At 40.9% G+C, this 19,599-nt stretch overlaps 1 protein-coding gene across 5 annotated transcripts in view; it reads right to left on the minus strand.

The window, feature by feature from the left end:
- The window catches only part of pcsk5b (proprotein convertase subtilisin/kexin type 5b), a 92,586-nt gene that overhangs the window by 66,152 nt on the left and 6,835 nt on the right, over positions 1–19,599 (minus strand). For all 5 annotated transcript variants that reach the window (XR_009794519.1, XM_061816491.1, XM_061816492.1 and 2 more), the window contains exons 2-5: positions 16,840–16,944; positions 7,914–8,069; positions 5,264–5,407; positions 3,226–3,302 (exon numbers count right to left, since the gene is read on the minus strand). Coding sequence is in view for 4 of the 5 variants with exons in the window: in XM_061816491.1 (XP_061672475.1) it covers positions 3,226–3,302; positions 5,264–5,407; positions 7,914–8,069; positions 16,840–16,944 (482 nt within the window). In the remaining variant the exon portion in view is untranslated. The remainder of the gene's footprint in view (positions 1–3,225; positions 3,303–5,263; positions 5,408–7,913; positions 8,070–16,839; positions 16,945–19,599) is intronic.

Genomic DNA, 19,599 nt, shown 5'->3' on the forward strand with positions numbered 1-19,599 from the left:
TTGCGCAATCCGCGTCACTGACCAATCAGAGGCCAGAGATCTGCATAAACCAAAGCCCGTTTTTGCTCCCGCCATTTTCTCAGACAACATGGCATGGTCCAGTATAGGTTTAGTTAGCGTTTCATCGCGTATATGGGTTATTTAACAAAAAGTATGGTTAAGAGGTGTAGTCACGGACTTTGTAATCGTGACGACAGGTATCCTGAAAGGCAAGTTGGCGGAGTTCGATTCGTACCCTTTCCAAAACCGAAGACCCAGTACGAAAAATGCCTTCGATGGATCAAACTTTGGAAGACCGCATCATCAACTAAATCCATCTAATATCAACCGGAACACACAAAGGTATGCCCTATATTTGATTTTCAATACATGTCTCGTATAAATGAATTCGAAGTTCTTCGCTAGCATAACACTGCTGCGTGTGAACGATTGCCACAACTATTCTTTGTTGAGCGATATTTAGCGATGATCGGACTGCACAAACGTATTGATTTCTTGCTGGGTCGCGCCCGAAGCTTAACCAGACTGTGTTTGCACGAAGATATGCCCTAAATTTGATTTTCAATACATGTCTCGTATAAATGAATTCGAAGTTCTTCGCTAGCATAACACTGCTGCGTGTGAACGATTGCCACAACTATTCTTTGTTGACCGATATTTAGCGATGATCGGACTGCGCAAACGTGTCGCTTTCTTGCCGGCTCGCGACCGAAGCTTAACCAGACTGTGTTTGCACGAAGATATGCCCTAAATTTGATTTTTAATACACGTCTCGTATAAATGAATGAGACGTTCTCCGCTAGCATGACATTGCTACGTGTGAATGATTGAATGAAATCAGAAGCATGGCGTCTTTCTCAGTTAAGAATGTATTGTATTGTATTTGCCATTTTTACTGTTTGTCTTACGTCAGCACATGTGGCGTGACGTCACTTCAGGAGGCGTGGTTAAGTGCACTGTACGGAGGGGTCAATTGGGAGTCACACTTTAGAAAGTTGAAAGAAAAAAATTTGGTGAATTTTTCATCCATTTGAAATTCTCAGGAGGCCACCACATGCGGTAAAAGCTCCGACCTCATGAAAACTGTTCGAGTTGCACCTACTTAAGTGTCATTTTTAACTGCAATTACAGTATTACGCTTATGGGGGCGCAGTAGAAGAAATTTGTCTAGTTATTCATTGAAAAACTCGCCTACGCATGTTTTTGTGCGCTGAAATGTCACAAGATGGTGCCAAAGTTCTGTCTCAAAACAAAAGTACTACGATGTGAGTGAGGAAATCCCAGAGCAGGTATCACAAAACCTCTATTTCAAAACCAACCTACAAACTACTAATGTATTTTCCGGACTCGCTACTTTTTTTCACCGTGAACTCTGCGTCCTATGTAACAATGCTGTTAAAATAATGGGTTTTTTTTTGGGGGGGGTCGCTAGTGGCGATAAGTTTGGTACAGCAAAAACCTGTTTCAACATAATGGTTAAAACGTAACCATTTTCTACAATGCACAAGGGTTTGGACATGCGCAGATGCCTCCCATGAAGAAGAAGAAAAAACTACCTTGAAGGCATAGAAAAAGAAGAAGAGGAAGAAAATAAAACTATTTCCAGCGTAGAAGACCACCACGCTAAACATTTACAAAGTCTTTACATGTGAATATCGAATTACATAATGTACCTGTACGCACAGTACAGTGTATATCCGTGGCGTATGGTCCACCGCGACTAAATTTGGCGCAGCTAAACCCGCTACACAGAGTGGGCGCGGCTTATTATTTGGTGCACTATGTCGCATGGAAAATACGGTAGTTTCCCCCTTCAAAGTGGACCAGATGATTAACCAATATGTCTACAAAGAAATCCAGCGATGTTTGTTTCGCAGAGTGCGCGAAAAGAAGCAAGAGTTGTGGCAGGACAACTCGTGCCTTCTTTCCCATGACAACGTGCCTGCTTACTATGCCCTGAGCAGTTCTGGTTAAAGAAGAACTTTACTGTGCTGGAGCAGCCTCCCTTACTTAACTGACCTGGCTCCGTGTGAATTTTTTTTTTTCCCCTTCCAACCTCAATGGGTTCATCAAGGGGACCCCTTTAAAAGACAGGGACAACAAAAACATGGCTGCGGCGACAGAGCTGCCAAGGATCCCTGAAGAATCCTTCCAAGACTGCATGAAAGCGTGGCAAAGAATGCCAGGAAAGTATGTTAGAACCCAGGGAGATTACTTCGATCGGGGAAAGTTTGATTCAAAACCTTCTGTGACACCACGAACTTTAACACTTCGTAGAGTTGATCAAAGGAAGGACAGGATGTAGAAATAATACACTGAGAGTGAAAAGTCCTGTATGTTTGCAAAGTTTAGCTGGGGTTGTTATGGAGAAGGTTTGGAACATAGTATGTGCATATAAACACACAAACACATACCTTCTTTGTGTGCATTTATACGGAGGTAAATTAGTGCCACCAGGATTTGAATTTGAAATGCCACAGAAATCAGGATTTGAATTTGAAATGTAGAGCAATCATATTTTCAATAGTTGCTACAATTCGCTGTCTGAAATTCAACCCGTGACAATTTGCTATCTAAAATTCACCGTCTGTACCACTGGGGTGGGTTACTTCTGGTCAGAACCAAACAGCCAGGCAATCCAGTTACGCTTTCTTAGTATGTGACGTCACGTGACTAAGAAAGCGTGACTGCGATTGGCTGGGTGTAACCCTGCCTGGTGGCACAGACGGTAGCAACTATTGAAAATGTGATCACTTTACATTTCAAATTCAAATCCTGTTTTCTGTTGCATTTCAAATTCAAATTTGGTGATTTGTAGCAATGATTGAAAATGTGATCACGTTACATTTCAAATTCAAATCCTGTTTTCTGTGGCATTTCAAATTCAAGTCCTGGTGGCACTAATTTACTTCCATAGATTTATTTCAAAATAAAATCTTTAAATAATTTATTTGAAAGAGCAATGTTATTGAATGGGATAATAGTGTGCAGTATATTTTAAACTACCAATGTAGGTAAATCCAAATATTTTGTTTGGGGCTGAAGTCTCAACTTCTCAAGTTTTGTTATTTGCATCAGGACTTGGCCACAGTACTTCAGGGAGGCGTTTGTCAGTGTAGCTAATGCAAATACATCTTGTACTAGATGCACCTGGTGGCGTTATAAGAGTGAAATACAAAATGCAAATCGTTTTGAATGTGAGATTTTTTTTTTTCCATTTCTTACTTGTTCTCGTTGGTTGCGTCATAGCGTGGCATGGGATCCAAGTCATTTCCATTCACATCAAAGCTGGCTTGGTGGTCCTGGTGAATGAGACACAATGTTAGAAGAAGAAAAAGATGAACAAGAAAGGAGGAGAAGAGGAAGACCAAGAAAAAAAATTGTAGATGAGAAAAATCTAATGGTTCCAATGGTCATCTTCCTGTGTGCTGTCATAGACAAGGCGACATTTAAGTTGGCACCAAACTAAAGCTCAGCCTTTGCTGTCAACAAATTCATCAAACGGAGTGTGAATCATTTTGGCCTCACCTGCAGCCTCGGGCCAACAATTTTCAATTGGGCCTCTCGGCGTGCACGTGTGCGCTGCACATACCTCAACATGCACGTACAGCGTAACCACAGATGCACATGAGGGTGTGCACGCCAAATATCTGCACACCCACAAGTATGAGGAAGATAATATAAGATGGGACTCACTGTACCGGTAATCTAAAATAAAGCAATTTTGCTATGTTTTCTATCCATTAAAACTGGGGCTATAACTTTTCAACGTTTGCTTTGGATCCCATTCACCACAGTTAGGGAACGAGGAAAAGGAACAAATTTAATGACAACACATAACAATGCCACAAATGGCTGCCAATTAATTTCGCAATAAATGAAAAATAATCTGAATAATAAAGAAAATAAATTTGGGGGTGGGAAAGAATCTTCAACAGTTAATTTTTCTCTGAAACTATCTTTTTACAATTTAAATTGAAACAGAAAAGCTGCAAATGTCAAGCAATAAATTAGAAAATTAAGGATTCTCTCAAAAATATTTAACACTAATGACATACTAAATCTTATATTTTTTTAACAAGGTGTCGGACGTAAAATACACCCACCGAACAATGCATGCATCAAAACGCAGCAATAAGACTCGCTCAGTCAGCATAGAATTGCCTATGATATTTCTTTCTGATATCTTAATCACAAACACAGACAGGTTTCAATGATAAAAGAAAACAATAACTGTTGTCTGCCGTAAACAAAATCCACACATCTTCCCGAGGACCTCTTGGCTGCCCAAAAGGGTGCCTGACATGAAATAAACAAAGTTCAGTACCGTCCGAGCAATGCGTGCACAAAACACAGCAATATTAAGATATTTGCAAGTCCCTCTTAAAAATAATCAAACTTTTTCCCCACTTGCTTCAAAACAGAATAAAAATGTTGCAAAATGTTGCAGAATCATCACATAGAGTACAAGAGGAATCCTTGGTCATATCAAATTTCTGTTATTTTGATAGTGAATTCCATCCTGCGAGTGTTACATATTTAGTACATAAGTATGCATTCAAGTGAGCAAGGCCAAGACCTCTGACTGGAGCTCCGGTTGACCATATATACAAAGTATACAATACACTTAGTTCAGCGTCTGCATCTTCTCAATGATCCTTATGAGTGATTTGATTTTGTATTTGTGTTCGAATGTTTGTCCCATTCAAGATGGAGCTAAAGGTACATTGGCGACTGTTGACCTTGTTTTTCTTCCACTTCACACAAGCAGTGGCACATGTGATGATCGATCCGTTGTAATTCAACTTTGGGGTCGCGACACAAAGCAAAGCAAAACAAATTGATGAGTGAATGAATAAGTGAAGGTTGCATCTTTAAAAAAAAAACTTTAATTTAAAAAAAAAAAGTTGACACACAAGTCAAGGTTGTAGTATACGAGGATATGTGGTACTTAATTCCGCAGACAAACATTTGCTCTTTGGTGGCTCTTGCTGTATTGGTTAGCAAAATGGGTGTTTAAATGCAAACCATTTGAAGTATCAAACAAATTAAGCATCTACAAAGTCAGATGCTGTTTGCACCCGTTTGTCCTTATGGGAAAAGGGATGCCTCTATTTAATTGTGCTGTTTATTCTTTTGAAGAGGATGACGCAAAAGGGAGGGAAACACATTTAGTCATTTTCTGTAATAACTGATTTCACACACACACACACACACGCACACAGAGACGCATACATACACACTGGCATACATACACACTCACGTAGTTCTGAGCGAGGTCTGGATGGTTGCGCTCGATGCCGTCATCTAGGATGGTCACCACAACTCCTTTCCCGGTGTAGCCCCGCTTCCACGCACCCATGATGTTCATATCCGACTGGCAGTTGTGCACATCATCGTTGCAATGCTGCAATTCATGGAGAAATGTAAAATAATAAAGCAAGTGAGTACAAATGTATGGGGACGTGCCATAGACAAGTTTGAAAGCGAGTCCGCACCCTTTTTTGGTGTTACAGACAAAAAAAGCCAAAGAAAAAGCAGAAAGCTTAACTGAGATACACCGTGCTGAGGAGCAATATGTGTGAGATGTATTATGTAGTTTTTGTAGTAACGCATATATTACATATCCATCCATCCATTAACTGAGCTGCTAATCCTCACAAGGGTCCAGGAGAGCTGGAGCCTACCCCAGCTATCTTCGGGCAGGAGTCGGGGTACGCCCTGAACTGGTTGCCAGCCAATGGCGTAACCAAAAAAGTTGAACCCCCCCCCTCCCCTCACTCAAAATCAGCATTAAAATGTTTATAAAACTTTAATACCCCCAACATGGTTCATTTCAGAGAATCATATACAAATCATATACAGAACATTTTAAAGCAGTGGTCAAAGTATTAGCACTTATCTCCACGACATTAAACATTGACAGAGTTGAGGATTACTAACAGTCGAGAAAGAGCAATGATCTGAAGGGGTGTGCAAACAATTTGCGATAAGAAGCTGGAATCTCCGCTGTGTGAATCTATGGCCTGCCGCACAGTGTGCGATGCGGTCGAACTCGATTGGACCGGACCATCGCATAAAAAAAAAAAAAAAAAAAAAAAGAGAGATTGGTCGACGCACTCCCGAACAATCGGCAATTGGAAATACAGAAGCTCTGAACAACTAGTATTGTATAGGCCAATATGTATATTTGACCCAATATTTATTGAGCATGTTGTACTTAATCACATTTATTAAACTACAAAAATATAGATTAATGGTTAAGGATGAAGGAGACTGATGAGTGTGTATGTGGGCAAGAATAAAACCAAGGGTCTGATACGTTATGAACTGCATTTGTACTGTACTGGTGCAGCAGCCATTCTCTCTCGCTGGCTTAAAACCCAGGAATGTATTTTTAGCATGAAGGAATGCTTATGTGGCTTTTGATTGGCTGTAATCTGAAATGTTGTGACGGTGTGCGTTGGCTTTTGTTTTTAATCACGATAAAACCAGGGGCTGACTGATCAGCAACTCGTGAAAACAGTTGCCATACCATGTACGCTGTTGTGACAATTCAGTCGGGTTCACCAGTACTGCTCACTGTGCAGCGATCTTAAAGTTAATCATTAATAAAGCAGAAAATATGACAGCATTGTAGTTTTTTTTCCTTCCTAATGCTTGTTTAATTTCAGTTTAATATTTTGTATTAGGCGGCACAGTGGAACAGCTGTAGCGCAATGGCCTCACAGTTCTCCTGTATGGAGTTTGCATGTTCTCCCCGTGCCAGCGTGAGTTTTCTCTGGGCAGTCCGGTTTCCTCCCAGATCCCAAAAACATGCATTAATTGGAGACTCTAAATTGCCCATAGGTGTGATTGTGAGTGCGACTGTTGTCTGTCCCCATGTGGCCTGTGATTGGTTGGCAACCAGGTCAGGGTGTGTTCCGCCTCCTGCCCGATGTTAGCTGGAATAGGCTCCAGCACTCCCACATGAGGATAAGCGGCTCAGACAATGGATGGATGGATATTTTGTTTATTCAAATATTTGAGTCCATCCCTTCATTTTCTTCCACTTATCTGAGATCAGGTCACGAGGAAAGTACCCTTAGCAGGGATGTCCAGACTTCCCTCTCCCCAACCCCTTCATCCACCTCGTCCACGGGGATCCGGAAACTGTTCCCAGGCCAGCCAGGAGACTGTCTTTCCAGCGTCCCGAGGGTCTCCTCACAGTAGGACATGCCCCGAATACCTCACCAGGGACACCTCCTGTAAGCATCCTAATCAGATCCCTGAGCCACCTCATCTAGTTCCTCTCAATGCAGAGGAAAAGCGGCTCTACTGGGACCCTCCGAGATTGAACTTCTCACCCTATCTCTAAGGGAGACCCCGGACACCCTGCGGAGGAAACTCATTTCGGCCACTTCTATTCGGAATTTCGGTTTCTCTCTCATGACCCACAGCTCGTGACGATACGTGAGAGTTAGGAACGTAAATTGGGAGTTTCGCCTTTGGGCTTAGCGCCCTCTTCACCAAAATGGACCAATACAAAGTCTGTATCACTGCACATGCTCCCCTGATCTATCTGTCAGTCTCCTATTCCATTCTTCCTTCACCCGTGAACAAGACCCCAAGATACTTGAACTCCTCCATTTGAGGCAAAGACTCATCCCCAATGTAAAGCAGGAATTCCTCGCTTTTCCGACTAAGAACCATGGTCTCTGATTTTGAGGGACTAATTATCATCCCAACCGCTTCACATTCGGCTGTGAATTGCTCCAATTGTCTTTCACAAACTAATTTACAAATCCCTCCTCTGACCCGGCACTAATCAGCAACCGAGAAACAACCTCGGCTGGATTTTGACCTACAAACTATCTCAACTGTTGGGGAAGGGGAAAAAAAAAAAACACACTTGGGTGGCACGGCGTACTCACAATGTACCACATACTACTCCATTTGGCATCGTTGTAGAAGATGTTGCTCAGGAAGGTCTGGCTGCTGTAGGCGTAGCTAGATGGAGAGAGGGGCAGGGCCATTTTGTAATCCCTCTTGATCCTCCTTTTCACCACCTGCTGCTGGATCCATTCCACCTGAAACACGCCATTAGAGTCCACCATCATTGAAGAGAACTTCGTTAAACTCAGTTCAAGAAATTAATCCATTTCATGAATCAAAACATTTGCCAACCAAAATAATGTTTCCCACTGAAATTAATGGAAATAAAATGAATCTATTCCAGCCCCAGGATGAAGGATGAATTACTTTAAAAGGAAATAATTGAAATTATTGATTGATCGGCAGAGGAATCAATCAATGCCTACTTCTTGAGCTTGCTATTCAGTAGTTGCTAGTTTGAAAGTCTCTGTTCCACAAATGGAGAGCTGGGAAGGAGTATGGACTTCTTTGTTGCCTCTGCTGTATTCACTGAGGTGCAACATTATTTTTTTTTCATTTTACTTGTCTTTTTTTGTGTGTCCACCTATGTTACGCATTTTTATATGGTGAGAAAAGTGGCATCTAAATTAATACTTTTTTTTTTTTAAATGTAAAAGTTACTTAAGCCAAAGTTTGATAGTTTGTTGATGGAAACAGGCATTCATTCGATTTCCAGAACCTCCTAAAGGAACAATTGATCATCAATACAAACAAGTCAGATCATCAGACCCAGACTGGACCTAGACATTTTTTTTATGGTTTAGGTTTTTTTTTACATTTTTCCACATCAGTATTCACTTTGTGGATTGATACCACACGCTACAACATCTCATGATGAAGCAGGACTTTAGACCACAAAGAGGATAATTTCCAGGCAGCACGAGTAATTTTCTTCTTGCTGAACAATATCCTTTTGCATAAAAAAAAAATAAAAATGCATTTCTCTCAGCGTCAATACGACTTGAGACCGAGATTGACATAATGACTGCGGCGTGATTATCTGCTCTCATGCGCAGAAACAATTTGCCGGCTTCTCTGGAGAGCTGGAGAGCTGGGAGGTGGCGAGACGAGATAAAGATGAGAGGACGCTTGAGGAGAATGAGTCCCCGGAGAGTCCAAGAACAGAAGAGAAAAGACTCCAATGGAGTGAAAACAAATAGCTGGGGTAGGGGAATTGATTTTATGAATAAGGGTGACTTAATAACTACATTGGATACCTCTTTACAGAGGCGTTTCCTATACTTTATGGGAAAAGATGATGCCACTCTTGTGAATAAAAAAAACAAACTGGGATAGTTTTTATTTGCCTAATGCTGCAACACTAAATCTCTTCATCTCCCTTAACAATACAATATAGTTCATTAAGACCTGCTTGTCTACTTAAATCCATTGGTGTATGATTGCAATTTGCATACATTAGCATTTCGATTCCACCTGCGCCGTAACTCAGGGAAGACACTGACGGCATCGCCGCTTTTTCAGCACACGGTAAAATCAACTGCGACTTCCACAAACCAAGTTGACAGCACCTAAAATCTATTTTCCAGTAGTTTCCATTTGTCTGATTAGCGTTTGCCTATTTCATAACCCCACGTGAGACTTTGCAAGGTCATGTTAAATGTAGGATTAACACGTGCAAGTGCGAATTAAACATTTGTTTTTGGGGTTTTTTTTTTGGGGGGGGGCAGAAATCCTTTGTGTTTAGATACAGATAATTATTCCACTTTAGCAGAGATCACCTCTCTGACCTACTGGGGTTGCGATATTAGAGTTTTATGTCTTATAGCTCATCATCAAACTTGACAAAAACGCAAACATTTCTCAATTTAGTGTCTCCTAGTAGTAGCCTATACGTGGTTCAAATCAGCTATCAATTGGAATAATTGGAAACAATACATCACTGTGCAAAGTTCGTTTCAAAATGAAAGCTTCAAAATTGTCAAAATGATTCTCAAATGGTTGTTTCAAACCAAAACGCCAGGATTCTGATTTGCAATGTGACCAAACAAATAAACTGTCTTACAGTGTCACTAGTTTTTATTTGTAGCCGACCGTAAGCAATTTCTTTTTTATTTTATATTTAATGTGTAGTCATAAAAAAATTAAACAAAATGACATGAAATGCAATGACCTATCCACAAACAGTGAAGAAGTAACTTTCGGCTTTTCTCTTTCAGGGGTTGCCACAGCAATTCACCCACATGACATGTTTTGCACAGTTTTTACTACAGAAGCCTTTCCTGACGTAACTCATCCATTTTTATCTGTGTTTGGATCAGGCAGTGGCTGGGAATTGGTGCCCTGACCGGGAATTGGACCTTCACCGCCTGCGTGAAGTGAAAGGCGGTAACATACTACTGCACTATCAGCGCAAATCTATCAGCACATATGCCTCACAGTTCCGAGGACCGGAGTTCAAATCCCGGCCTCGCCTATATGGATTTTGCATGCTCTCCCCGTGCCTGACGGGTTTTCTGCAGTTTCCTCACACATCCCAAAAGCATGCATGATAGGTTAAGTGAAGACTAAATTTCCCGCAGGTGTGGATGTGAGTGTGAATGGTTGTTTGTTTAAATGTGCCCTGTAATTGGCTAGCAAAGCAGTTCAGGATGTACCCTGCTTTCTGCCCGCAGTTAGGTGGGATAGGCGACAGCACGACTGCAACCTGAGTGCGGATTAAGCGGTACAGAAAATGGATTAAAATGACATTGCATCCCAGATTGTATTTTTGCTGTTTAAATGAAAATTACATTTTGTTGAGAATATAGTCTTACAATCAATATTATCACATGTGGCCTGGCCGAACCCAATAAATGGACCGATCACCTTTCAACTCAATAAAAATATGGATTTGTGGCCCTTTAGAATATGAACATCATCCGAGTACCCTTGATTTATACAGTCGTGCTCAAAAATATTGTCCGGCAAAGGATTTATTCTGCACTATCAGAGTAGCACCATGAAGACAAACTAGCCTCTTCTGACTACACAATTTATTGACTGGCTCTGAGGAGCGAGGATGGATTTTTAATGGCTTATAAATCATCAGCACCTTTGATCAGTTTATTGTATTACATTGTAAACTTTATTTTGCTTTTGCCATGTTATTAGATATTGATTGTGAACTGCTCCAAATGATATTGTGGTACGGATGTTAACTGAGATTAAGTTTAACTTTCTAGCTTTAATAATAATGGTATTCATCCTAAATACATGACAGGTCTCCTGATTTCTGCCATGCCACATATTGTTGTGTTCCATTTTTGTATATTATTTTTTAAAATTCTGTTGTAATAATGGTGGTATTTGGGGGTGGTAAATCTAAACCTTTCTGCAGGCCATCAACTACTCTTAAATTTGAGCTACTAGTGGCAGGGATTAGCCCCTATTTTTTTTCTCCATTAAAAACGTTTTTTTTAATTAAAAAAAGATTAATGGTGGTTGAATTCAATCCAAAAATCTTATTTGATTTACAAGTAAATTAAGTTACGAGGTTTGCTAATGAAGAACATAAAAGTCTTAACTTACATTATAAGTGGTTTGAATTCGCTACCAATCTGATAAAATTTGCCTTTGTGAGATCTCTGGAAATGATCGTTTCAAGAAGAAAAATGAAAACATCCTACGGCTTAAAGATAGGAAATCACATCTTTAAGAATTACTTTGATTGCTTGCTTCTGTTGTCGCTATTCCGAAGTGTGGCTTTGTACTTTTCAACAAAGATTCAAGCAAACTCAAATCCATTTTCAGGGTGACCTGCTGCAGACTAAAATCTTTCCCCGAGGCATCGGATGGTGATGACACGCTTTGCTCTCCCTGATAAGTTAGCACTTAGGATACGCCACGTTATCCCAATCTATACGCAAAGGCAAAAACAATAACGCGCTCCAGAGTCTCGGCGCCCCTCTGTTGTTTTGCCAGAATCCGATGCGCAGGCGTCGGACACGCTCCATTCTGTTTTATTTACTCCAGCAATGACTTTCCTCTGGACCGGCACACATTGCCTCCAATTTTCTTGTCTTTAATTTGTTTGGGCGCGTGTCTGTGCAGTCTCAAAAGACCTCCACCCTCCCCACTCCCGCCACCTCCCACTCAGACTATACGCTTGCAGGTGCTTCGCCTGGGTCAGTAACCTGGTGGGAAAGTGGGGAAGAGTTCACTTGAGTAGAACAAATAAGGACAATTTGATCCACTGTTTTTTTTTTTTGTCATTTTACTTTTTAAGAGTTGTAGCCACAACAACTTTTGGTCACCTGTTATTCGCATGCTCGTGGCTCTTATTGAGCATTCTTTCCACATTTGATCATCACATTCAGGTTGATTAAAAATGGAATTAAAGTAGTTTGCATTCAGTGCCAGCGTTATAACAGAGGGGGGAACTTGGAGGGGGGGATTCAACTGCAGACCACGTACCACTGCGCTAGATGGCTTTCGGTCATGTTGACTGAAACCCTCCGAGACACAAATGTCCTCCGGCAAACAAACAAACACCAAATCGGATTTTTTTTTTTTTTTTTTTTTTTATACCCTTCACTATCCTGAATGTGCACAGACTTTAAAAAAGGGGGGCATACCGCCCAAACCTAATGACCACAAGCTGTTGAACTGACGATGCAGAAAATATATGCAAATATTTGATTAAATCAACCAAAGCATGTATTTGTTTAAGACCCCAGTCTGTCACAAATTAATAAAATAAGATTCACCCCTAAAATATGAATTGGTAGTTATTCCAGGGCACTTCAGGTGACTTCAGCCCATTTCACACAGCTCATCTTGTTCCAAGCACGCGGTCGTGTTTTTAAGGTACCAAACAAATGGACCTAAATGACCAGATGACACGTTTAATTATGCTGCTAAATCGATCGAGAAGGCGGCCACGTAGGTGGTATGTGGAGCAAGATGGGACGGTTAGTAAATCACAGCATGTGACTAAAATGGGCCAATCGTGAGAGAAGGGATCCGCGCAAACTTTTGATGCTGCGCGGGCCAATGCGTCGGTTGCGTGATGCAATGCGAGCATTTGACCGCGCGGCCAACAACAAACGGGGTTGAAGTCTACCTGCTTATTTCTCAGCGTCACGGGTAGCACCAGAATGAGGTGTCAGCTGAGGAAACGGGAATGGCAGAAAGTCAGGACAGGGGTGTAAAGCTTGAACAATTGATAGTTGCTATTCGTCCCTGTTGCGATAAGGCAATCTCTGGCTTTCATGAGACCTGTCTAAAGGGTGCAGGCGAATAAATTGCTGGCTGGCTCTACCTTTCCAACTCTGGTGTGCAAAAATACCCTAATTTCCAGCCACGCTTTCAACCCTGTGGTGATGCGGCTAATTTGTGCATTTTTTTTCAAAAACAGCCGCAAGGGGGCACTCGAGTGGAAAAGGTAAGAGGGAGACCAGTGGAATACATGTGCCAAGGAAGTGACTTTTACCGGTATGTTTTTTTTAACCGCCCCTGTTAGTGCTGCGCTAGCGTTAAGGCTGTGCTAGCGTGTTCCTGCTGTGTTACTGCCGCGTCTCAGTGATTTTTACCGATATGTTTTATGTTTTAGCGTGGTGCTAGCATTAGCACCGCGCTAGCACGTTTGTACCGCGTCTCAGTGATTTAGCTATGGTTTTTTTTAACCACCTCTGTTAGTGCTGTGCTCCCATGTTGCTACAGTGTAGCTGCCACGGTTGTTTTTTTTTTTTTTACCGGTATGTTTTTTTTTTTTTTTTTAACCAGCCCTGTTCGTGCTACCGTGTTGTTGCTGTTAAGCTAAGCTAAGGTATTAAAACTTTGAAAACTCTTACTGTGTACCATCTTTCTTTGTAAATATCTGGTGTTTCAATGTGGCCATTTGCGGCTTTTAGACAGGTGCGGCTTATATATGTACCAAATGGTATTTCGTTTACAAATGTACTGGGTGGGGTTTATAATCCGGTACACTCTGTATGGCGGAAATTACGGTACCTTGGCAAGGCCTGGAAAAGTGCGTCAGTTTCTGGAAAATTGTTGTATAAGCGACATGTGAGGTAGAAAGAAAAATAGGACATCATTGTGTAAAATGCTTGTCGGACAGCCAGTTGCTTTCGACTCAGGGCTTCACAAGCCAGTCCCAGCTTTCTACTTTTTCGTTTCATACTGCCACCATCCCGCCTCTGGTACTACCTTTTGAGCGCGGAATTTTACAGTACTCCACGCTTGAACCTTTCATACCTTGGGTGGGTGGGGTTTCCTGCCTTTGGAAAATTAGATGAGTCGCAACATCCAGGAAAGTGACATAACGACATAAAATCAAAAGAAGGGTGTGGGCATAGAGTCTCTGGTGTTAAACTTGACATTGTTCACAGCCCCTTACACACATCCTCTGTTAAGGTCTCTGTTACTACATAGGAGGCCATGAAATTTGCGAACCGACATCAAGCACTCTTTTTAAGTTGTTACTTTTTTATCCCCAGCGGTGAAAAATAAATTTGTCGCTTACAGTTGTTGCAGCTTTGTGCATTTGGATAATTAGATGTGTGACCTCAAAGGAAAGCGAATTGGTGTACAGGTAGCTATATCGAACTCAACCACCCCATTTTGTGCTTGGTACCGTTTATACAGACAATGGGGATGAAGTCATCCTGGTGACAGGGGGTTTTAAAGTCCTCAGCCCATCCCATTGGGTTCCATAGCCCAACTATAAACTCTTCACTGTCATTAAATGATGGTAAAAACACACTTATCAACACAGACGTGCACTCTGACCTGACAGAGGCAGGCAATCTCATCGTCAAGCCTGTGCCATAAAGAGAAACATTTCCATGGCAACTGGGGCACGCCGCTTTGGCTGCGCTGCAACAAGTGACTGCTGCGTTACGGCCCATCTGACTCATTCAAACACACAGAGAGACGTCATTAGCGATGCGGCAGACTAGCCTAGGCCTCGCACTGATCCGGCAGATTAGCCAGACATCACCCGCCTAACCCTTCGACACGCCACCTTCCCTTTATGTGGCTTAATCCAGCCCTCGCACCCGCCACCTCGTTCACAGGAAATGAACACAACACCTCAAAATGAGCCACGCAGGTGTGGTAAATGCAGTGTTCTGTCATGAAATGTTGACTTCAAAACTATTGTTCAACTCACTAATTATAATAATCACCGCCTGGAATTCTAAAAATGAACAGAAAATCTTGAAATAAGACGCAAACTCTAGAACGTTATGGTAATGGAGTGCTAGTTTATTAAATGCTGAATCGGTGCACACCTCGAGGATTTTTCAAATCTGAAAATATTCTGAGAGACCCCACATATATAAACTACAAAATCAGGTATTTAATAGTTTTGTTTGAATTGTGTGTGCTGTGCACTGATAATTCCAACACAAAAATGCACACTCATAGAGATTGAAGAGATCTTGAAATCTCACATGATCCTGAGTGATCTCACAAAAACTAAGACGGGCAGACACTTCCGGGTAAATGGTGATATTTTTCTCAAAGTGTTCCCAAAAGGTATTGAGGCAGAAGTAGTGTAGATAGAGAAAAACAAAACACTCAAATTCTTCTTGCCATCTGGGGAACGCACTTTTATACAAAAATAACGACATTGGGTAAGATGTTTTCAACAAACAGAAATGATATTGATATTTGATCCTGGTGTATCAATATCGTATCACGCCTGACAGCGGATACGATACTTCACAGTACTATTAACTATTTAGCTCATCGCTGAGGAAACCAGTGCTGAACTGTACCATCAAGAGATAGCTGACAAAAATAAAAGCAAATTTTATTACATCCGTCAAATTATGTTTTCACAGTCATTTCCACATTTTAATTTCTCAGGAAATAATCCAAAAAAAACTAATTAAAAAACAGCCTGACTCATGACGATAGCATCTGTGAAAGTGTAAGAACTAGTATAAATGAAAAAGTTGAGCACTGATCAGGAACTCTTCCGGCTCGTACAGTTACTGTGCATTTCAATGAGGTCGTGAGTAGACTGTCTGGTTAATCAGTCGTCTACAATGTGTCATCGTGACAAAGGCAGTGGGCGCAGGAGCAGCGCGGGGGTCGCGTTTCACCAATAATCAAGACACACTCTGCTGCATGACCTGCTCCAGCAGTATCTGTACTTTTAATCTATTTATGATTTACTTTGTCGAATATTTTGAAACATTTTGTTCTATTTGTAGTCCAATCAGTCTCCTTTTGCCTATTTTTCTTGTCATTTTCTTAAACATCAATATGTTCTTATATTTGTCATTTTTTTAAAAAATATTTTCTATTCGCTTCTATTTGTGTATTTTTTTTTTGTCAAATACTCTGGTCTGATCATTTTTTTAAAATTTTGCATCCAATGTATTATTTTATTTTTAAATACGTGTTTATTTTGTAATCTAATTAAAATCTATTTGTCCTATATATATAGCCTAGTTAACCTCACCGAACTTAAAATATATTGTATTTTTTAATATTTATATCCTTTTTCATCCAAGATTTACATTTTTTAAATATTTATTTTCACTGAATACTTTTGTCTTTTTTCATCCATTTTTTTCATTTTTCCATTTCTCAAATATTGTTTCCCCTCAGACTTTTAGCTTCTAATATTTGGGTATTTTTGTTAAAAGTTCAACCCTGGATATCCCACTCTAGTTGTCAATAATATTGTCATTACACATACATAAAATGTTTACAGTCCTTACGAAAGATGTACATGAGATTGGATTAATAAATTGTTGATTAATCAAGTCTTGCGACTAAATGGAGGTTCACAACTTGACAGAGTAGTGGAGACCTCACGCCCACATAGTGTTGACATCGAAAGATGAGGTCAGTAACAGGAAATATTGCAACTTGCCCGCCGCGGTACAACTCTCATCCGTATGAACACAAGGCAGGTGTAAAAAAAAAAAAAAGAGTTGGGAAAATTCAGAGAGGCAACGTGCTTACCTTGGGCTCCATGGAGATGAAACTGTGCCGACCGCGACTGGACAGAGTGGACCTCTTAATTGTCCGACTGTGGAAGAAGTGGTAGTGGTCTTTCAAGTCCCCAATCTGTAAAAGTGCAAATAAACCTTTGTTTTAAAAAATCAACTGCAGATGGGAGGAAGCAATCAGTGTCAAGTGGATGTGAAGCTTAAAAAATTAATAAAAAGGACTCGTGGAGAAACTCTGACGATGGCATGAACTGAAGTAGTCTGGTAGGTACAAATAACTCCTGGAATCCAAATATGAATGGACACACAAACATCTCTGTGGACCACTAGTGAGACTGCATACTTTCCAGTGGTCCCCAGATTTACAAAAACAATGTTGGAACAATCTACGAACCACTTGCTGAACAAAAATATTGTCCAATGAGCGAACCTTATTGCACTGTGCTTACATTTCATTCATTCATTTTGTGCCAGGCAATGCGATTTACAAACTGCATTCAAGGACCAATGGACCTTTCCAACCTGTCAATCACTCGTACAATAACGGCCACTCAGATAGCCGCATTGTCTTAACCCCTGTCTTGACACGCCCCTGCCGCCATGTTGTCCCACAAGCAATGCTGGTTGTCAGTAGCGCGTGCTTGGAAAAGTTAATGTTACGAAGAAAATGGTCCTCAGATGCGCTTGGGGAACGTGCCATTCTGATGAAAGATATCCTGCTAGCTTACAAGGGGCCCACTTGATTCATTTTCCAAAGCCTAAACTACAGTTGAAGTGTCTACGATGGATCAAGGCTTGCGGAAGAACGCACGTACAACTAAATGTGGACAATATCAAAAAACACAAGGCTGTATCTTCGAAGGTAAGTAAGGGAGAAGCCTCTTCTCTGAGTTTGATTGAATTATTATCAGTGCTTTATACATTGCAGGAGAACAACTTTCACTTTGTTTGTTTCGTTCACTGACCTGCTGAATGAAGTGTGCAATTTTTTATGCCGAAGAGTCGGGTTAGTGATACGTAAATGTGCCATGTCATGCAAGAGAAATGTCTATTTGCCTATTTGTATCACATCAGACTTTTAAGACAGAGCACTGGGTTCCATTACGGGCCAAGTCGTACTTTTTCATCCGGTGACTACGGTACTGGCTAAGTTAATCGCCATTGTTTAAATGCACTTGTAAAAAAATCGAACCTAACTCATTTCTAAAGACTACAATGATATTACTCATAATCTTTCCAAGTAAAAAGTACTCACCCCGCTTTACATGCGTGGTACGATTCCACTATTTTATCCAGTTGGATTTCAATATGAATTTTGTGACGTGTCAAACATTCTTTGCATCTACCGCCAACATTTTGCTGTAACTCTGACATTGCGTCCTGCTCTGTCCAAAATCTTAATTCCGTGTACATATCCCTGCATGAACTAGTTGAGACCTCTCTGTAGAAATTTGGCATAAAACCGCAATATTATCTGGAATACGCGATAGAGAATCCATTTCAAACCTGTTCTGTTCAGTCGCCATTTTGGAAGCTTGCAGGAGATGGCAAATGTAGTTAAGGGGGGGGGGGGGGGGAGCTTAAGATCGCCAGTCGGAAAAGTCCGTGATTTAAAGACAGAGTCTATGAATTGATGATTAAACCTTCTCTACTCTCCTAATTGAAGGAGGTGTTTTTAGGTCTTTCGTGGATGATGCACTCAGTGATGAAACCATTGGAGGTAAACAGACATTTGAGGAATTACAGTAGGATTAATTCATAAATGCAGAAGAAGGGCAAAAAATTCAGATAGGCACAAATGGCAATCTACAGTAGTAACACGTGGGAGGACCTGCAGCGGAGGCAAGCTGCTAGCAAGGTGATTAGTTTTAATAATTAATAAAGACCAGACAATCCCTCACATGATCAGAGCGTCATTGCTGCCAAGCTCCAGTGGTGCGTCACTGATCCGTGGCCAGCCACACACAGTCCATGAGATCAACTTTTGGCTCACACACCGGACCAGTTTTTAAAATCAACTAAGAGCTGCAACAACCCTCGGAATTTGAATTCTTTGTCCAAAAAAAGTGCATTTCACAGACTCCAAGAAAACAATCAGTTTGCCTTCACAGGCGGGAGACGCACTGCCAAAAACAAATACCTCTCTGCCCCGACATTGACTGTGTCACTGAACATTCAATTATCCAACGGCATTGTAGCTCTGCTTGGCTTTCTGTTGACATGATCTGCGTCTGCATCTGCATTGCTGAAAAATGAGCAGAGAAACTCGCTGTAGGGGGTGAGGTGATGTCAATTAGCCTTCTCGTGATGATGCAATTTGGTTCAAATCTGAACAGCTCAAAAAAAGATTGACTTGTGTTAAATTCACACTAGATGAGAGGCAGACAATCTATTTGTATAAAAACTATTAAAAAGTCATCTTGACTCCATTGTGAGGAAAAATATGTTCATCTCTATTGTGCCAGTACGTATTTACTACTCTTGTGTTCATTTGAATATATTTGTTTTTCAGATGGACATATTTGCGTGGCTTGTGCATGCGAAGTGGCATCAGAGTGGCTACAACTTAAATCGGTAATGTCTGAGTACCAGATTATAGATTTTGTGTGCACAAAAACATCAGAGGCGACATTCAAGTGCCGAGTTAGTATTAGAAATAACTTGAGTAATGAACCTTTAACCCATTGAAATGTTCTATTTGAGTACCTCTTGTATAGGCAATTTCTTTTTTTGATGTATGGAGGCGGCGGCCCATTAGTGGCAGATTTTTTAC

The sequence above is a fragment of the Syngnathoides biaculeatus genome, chromosome 4 (assembly GCF_019802595.1).
Source record: "Syngnathoides biaculeatus isolate LvHL_M chromosome 4, ASM1980259v1, whole genome shotgun sequence".
NCBI lineage: Eukaryota > Metazoa > Chordata > Actinopteri > Syngnathiformes > Syngnathidae > Syngnathoides > Syngnathoides biaculeatus.